The sequence below is a fragment of the Mytilus edulis genome, chromosome 3 (genome assembly GCF_963676685.1).
Source record: "Mytilus edulis chromosome 3, xbMytEdul2.2, whole genome shotgun sequence".
In the NCBI taxonomy this organism is placed as follows: Eukaryota; Metazoa; Mollusca; class Bivalvia; order Mytilida; family Mytilidae; genus Mytilus; species Mytilus edulis.
This window is the reverse complement of record NC_092346.1, coordinates 38,535,288-38,540,924: the sequence shown is the minus strand read 5'-3', so window position 1 is coordinate 38,540,924 and position 5,637 is coordinate 38,535,288. Positions and strand designations below refer to the sequence as shown.

General features: G+C 31.2%; 1 protein-coding gene across 1 annotated transcript; it reads right to left on the bottom strand.

Moving 5' to 3' along the window:
• On the bottom strand, positions 1-3,876 carry LOC139516409 (perlucin-like protein). The gene is made up of 5 exons (XM_071306486.1): positions 3,741-3,876; positions 2,277-2,365; positions 1,657-1,744; positions 675-876; positions 1-242 (listed from the first exon to the last, which is right to left on the bottom strand). The coding sequence occupies exons 1-5, from the start codon at positions 3,787-3,789 to the stop codon at positions 143-145; spliced, it is 528 nt and encodes a 175-aa protein (XP_071162587.1). The 5' UTR covers positions 3,790-3,876; the 3' UTR covers positions 1-142.
• Between the last annotated feature and the right edge of the window lie 1,761 nt (positions 3,877-5,637).

The following is a 5,637-nucleotide window of genomic DNA, read 5'->3' as shown; positions in this document are numbered from 1 at the left end:
TACATTTTGCATAAAAATGATTGCGATTTTTTTAATTTGAGGTGATTGAAATGAGGGAACAGTTCATTTAGAATCATTTTTTAAATATAATGTAAACAAACAAATATTTTTTTTGTCGGTTTTTTGTTGTTATTCAAATTATTCATTTCCATAGAAAATCATACTGTTCTGTCGTCGTTGTAGCATCTGCCGATGTAGGATTTCCCGACGTAGTATCAACAGTTCCAGAGTCGGATGCTTCCCTGCAACATAGTGACATATCATAATAATTATTATATTGATAAAGTGTATTATCTAATATCAAAATTACTCCAAGCGACTTACACAAGAAAAATGATCATATCAATGAGAAACTAAAACATGGTACAAAAGGGGAGATAGCACTTGGATAAAAAAAAATCAACGTAGGAAGATACTGTACAGTTATCTATATGAAATAAGGGTTTTCATTTTATCTTTTAAGATAACATTAATGAAAAGTTAAGGACAACTAGTATCACGGGTCAAATATTTTGTTTGTTAAACATTAACGTTTATTAACACCAGTTATTGAAAGACAGAAATGTAGAGACTTAAAAGTGAGATGTATTTGTTACATAAATACCAACAGACGATTTTAACGTACGACTCATTCACATATTAAACCATTCAATTTATAAAACCTCTTTACTCACTTTTCACATATGTAGTACTGATTTTTATAACATGACACATCGTTCCAAAGTCCAGAATATCTCATTTCTGCACAGTCTTCCGCTCCTCTGGAATCGTTCGGTTCTCCCGGCCAGAAGTTATCATACTCCATGGCGGTTCCTGTGACCCATTTAAACGTACCTTCATCAATCGTGTCAGACAGCCCAATATGGTGCCAGTTCCCTAGAAAATGATTTCAAAAATTAAAAAAAGCACAAGATTGCAATAAATCTACATTTGAGATAACAAATACAAAGAATTTCCTGCAATAGTTTTCCCCGGGATTTATTCAAGAAATATATATTTCACTGATTGGTGATTGGATAAATGCTATAGAATTAAAAAAAACAAGGATAAAAGTTATCCATTCCTGACACAAAACCAAATTGTGCCTGAATATGGTTGAACATTTGTTATTCTATAAAACTTATGCAAAAATTGCTATTAAAAGAGGGAGGTGTGACAAGATAGGTACAATTTATTGATGGGTTTATATACTATAGACGGATACTTTTGTGCTGAAAGATCACGTGTTTTGTCACTATGGCGTGTTGATATTTATATACTTGTATTTTGATAAAAAAAAAAAATCGTATTTTAACACATATGTCTTGGACAAAATAGATTTTTACGTTAACAGATATTTAACGTAAAATTATATGGTTATAAAATAACAGAATTATCTTTTATGTAAAGCTTTTGTTCATATTTATAAGTTATGACAAGATCTGAACATGAAACTGTTTCGACAGTTTTGTGCAAAAAGTGTTGATCTTTTATGATAAAAGTGTAAGACAAAACGAAGAACTATTAATATATACTGATATATGTCATACCAATGTTTAATCTAGAAACACCTGAAGGATTGTATTTATTAACGTATAATTTTGTGCATGTCTTAAACATTGTCGTCTGTTATACCGAACATATGGAGTGAAGCTTTATCTGAATAGTATTACTTACAGTAATCGTGAAGATTTGAATGTATAAATTCGTTTTCCTCAGCGTCTACAATATCTACTAAGTGTCCTCCTCTTCTGACACAATCTGCCTAAAATATAAAACGTATCATACATTTTACATGTTTTACCATTATATAGTAGAATGTTTACGCAAATACCTTGGTCAGCCTAAACATTGACAAAATTATTTTAAATTGTATGTGCAAAACTGTAACAGCAAGCACCCTAGCATTTGCATAGATAAAAGGACAATCACAGCATTTAGTTTATAAATGACTTTAAATTTTCAAGATAGCGAAATGTCAATTAGAATTTCATGTATAGTATGAACATTTCGTTCTCGGCGATTGTACTTGAAATCGAATACTGCATCAAGATATATATAACAAGGACGGAACAGTTAATTTTACATAGACAAATAAACTTAAAACATAAGTCTATATCAATTCATCAGACATACCAAGCTTGACTATGAAACAGAAATTCAATAACTGTCACCTAGCTCGTGATTGTGACTGTAAATCTTTCGAAGGAATGGCGTCGGCTTCACCACTTTAAACCCGTGTTTCAATGGATCAAATCGATGAGTTGAGTTAGAACTTTGTGGATAATATGTCTTACCTGTGAGTCATACCAATCCATAAAGTTATCAACAAACAAGTAGCAAGAATCTTTGAAACTTTTCCAGCCATATCCACAATTAGCTCGTGCTTTGAATTAAACATGATAAAAAAAAAACAATATAAAAATTATTCTCAGCTACTTACAGGTTAATGATTAAGATATAATTGTTAAACAGTAGAACATGTAGAAGATAGCAACTTCTGGGATTTTTTAAGCTAAGGTCAGTTTAAATTGTTATTATCAAATAAAAAATAGAAATGAAACCAATATACTTGCATAAAAAGATTTAACAACCTAATCGCGAACCTCCATCAAAATCTTGAATGATACTAAGTACTCAGACCGGGCAAGTAAGGTATATATTTCGGCTCCTATACTTACCAAACAATGCCTTCAAGTAAACAGTAAGTCAAAATGATAAATAACATGTGAATACTAAAATAATGAACAACAACAACTGGAAGCGTTGAAATGATTACATATCAACACACGGAAACTGTAAAATTGTATTTTATAAATTGAGTATGAAAATAATTTTTAACAACCGAAGTGCTTTTTTGAATTACCTAAATCAAGAACCTCGCTGTTATCAAAATAGTTGAAATCCATTGATATATGAACAAGTAAAATCAATTGTTAGATTTGAAAAGATGTGGTATGAGTGCCCATGAGAAAACTCTCCATCCATGTCACAATTTGTAAAAGTTAACCCTTATAGTTCAAAGTACGGCCTTCAACACAGAGCAATGGCTCACACTGAACAGCAAGATATCAAGGGCACCAAAAATTACTAGTGTAAAACCAATCAACAGGAAAACCAACGGTCTTTGCTATATAAAAACGAAGAGCACGTATGAACCACATTAACAACCTATATACTATTAACCAAAAGAAGTCTTCATTTCTTAGTACATGTAATAAAATAATAACCCCTTTCTTCGTGATTTAGTACGAGCGTTAGCAGGAAGAAAAGGATTGAAATTTCCTTACAAATGATTAAATAGTGGTATACAAGTACTACTGTTGCCTTATTTAGAATAATGTTAAGTGTTTGAGGCTAAAAGGAAGAGGAGCGAAAGATACCAGAGAGACAATCAAACTCATAGATCCAAAATAAACTGACAAAGCCATGGCTAAAAAAGAAAAGACAAACAGACAAATAATAGTACACAGGACACAACATAGAAAATTAAAGACAAAGCAACACCAACCCCACCACCAACTGGGTTGATTTCAGGGGCTCAGGAATGGTTAGCATATCCTGCTCCACATGTGGTACCTGTTGTGTTGCTCTTGTTATCAAACAATTCCTTGATTGACTTTATTCAAGAATTTGTTATTGCAATGTTTATATTAAATGCATGACTTTATTTTAATGAATTTCCTTAATATTTTGAATCGTGTTTTTTTTTTTTTTATTATTTAAAAGAAAATCAACAATAAGAGCTTTAAGATACTCACTTGAAGACACAAACAGACAACAGAAAAGGAGCGCTCCTAGACGAATCATTTCAATGACTGGAACAGCAAATTCACGTGTGCTTCCTTACTCAATTTATAAGATTATATGAATAGACCGCAAGTTTTATAGAATTAAAACACAGTCTTCATTATATATAATTACAAATTGCTATTTTCTATTATAATTTGAATAATTGGAGTAATTTGTAGTCGTTTAAAACTTTTAAAACTGATATTGCCATTTGCTTGCAGCAAATTAAACAATCGTTTGCTGTATTAATTGTGTGAATATAACTTTTGACATATCAGGAAAGCAATTTATTGAATATAGGTGGAGGCTGATAATTGTAATCATTAATTTTATTTTAAATTATAAAATGTTTTGACATGAAAACCAAATTCCACTGTCAAATTCACAGAAAAAGACAGTTTCAACAGAAGATTTAAGTAAAACTATGTAGGAGGGAATTCATTATGGGCTAATATATACTAAAACTATTTTGAATTGTGCATCGTGTACAATTATGTGAATAGCCTTCATTGGAAAGACCGAGACATGCACATGGTGCGGGGTTTAACTATTATTTCTATGATGTTAAACCTTTCGCGTTTACTATCTCGATCAGTAGATCAACAACATATGTTAAAGTTAAAACATACAAATTGAAATGAAACAGCAATAGTACTTTAAAATTCTTTTATAACAAGATAGGCAAAAGATACCACATAAAGGCAACAGAAGTATAATCCTGTTCAATATATGTAAGTGGAGCGGAATGTTTGGCTAGCAATAAAATCAGGTTCCCCATATCATGTCCTTTGAATCGAAATTTTAAGGACATTCAAACTTATTGACCGAACACAAAAGAGGGTCAAAAGATACAAGATAGGGACATTCAAACTCATACATCGAAAATAAACGGACAACGACATGGCTAAAAGACAAAAGACAAACAGACAAATAATAGTACACAAGACCAAACATATAAAACTAAAGAATAAGCGACACGAATCCCACCAAAAATTGGGGGTTGGTGATCACAGGTGCTCCTGGAATGTAAGCAAATCCTGCTCAACTAGTGGAAATCAACGGAACAACAGAAGCACTGAACTTGAAATGCTATATTCTTTACTTTGTACATGATATTATGAGAACAAAATGTTGGGTTGAACCTGTTTTTATGGCTAGCAAAAACTCGCGCTAAAATAGCGATGTTAAAATTACCACTAAATGACAACACTATGTGACATTAAACAGTACACACAAATACTCAGCATATTACACTACAAAATGATTACATTTCATTTATGTTTCATTGAAATATGTTATTTTGATTGGCAATATATCGTCATTTTGAAATTTACCCTTATTTCAAAATGAAATGCAACATTCATGACGACACGAGCTTCCGCAATAAAGTGCACTGGTAAATAAAAGAAAAACTTGATAGAAATTATGTTTTCCATTTATTATTATCAATTATTGAATGCTTCATTTAGTTTTTTTATAAGGTTGTGAAAGGATTGACCGCAGGGACATTTTATACTGAATCGCTTCTACTCTTTATACAAAATGTTCGGTTTACGCTAGTACATCACAATAAATTTACAAAAAGAAGCTTTCAATTATCAAATGAAAACAGCATGATAACAAAGGTCACCTCCTATGAATTTATTTATCTTTGGATTTCGAATCGGGATAGCTGGGATGTTAATGTTCACTGTAAACAAAAATCCAATAAAAAATACGGAAAATGAAATAAAGATTTCAAAATTTGAATCTCAATACCGTCTTATGGTTATAAAATAACAACTTCTGTCCATATTTCATAAATTCCATAAAGATTTGACAAGTTTATTGTTGTCTACAAACTTTAACCTCTAATTCAACCTTGAT

Bases quoted from the DNA above. Each gene is read 5' to 3' on its own strand.
- LOC139516409 (XM_071306486.1), bottom strand. From the start codon at position 3,789: ATGATTCGTCTAGGAGCGCTCCTTTTCTGTTGTCTGTTTGTGTCTTCA. The intron at 2,366-3,740 runs GTGAGTATCTTA...TTTAATTCAAAG, and splicing joins TTGTCTGTTTGTGTCTTCAA to CACGAGCTAATTGTGGATAT. The intron at 877-1,656 runs GTAAGTAATACT...ATCATTTTCTAG, and splicing joins TTCAAATCTTCACGATTACT to GGAACTGGCACCATATTGGG.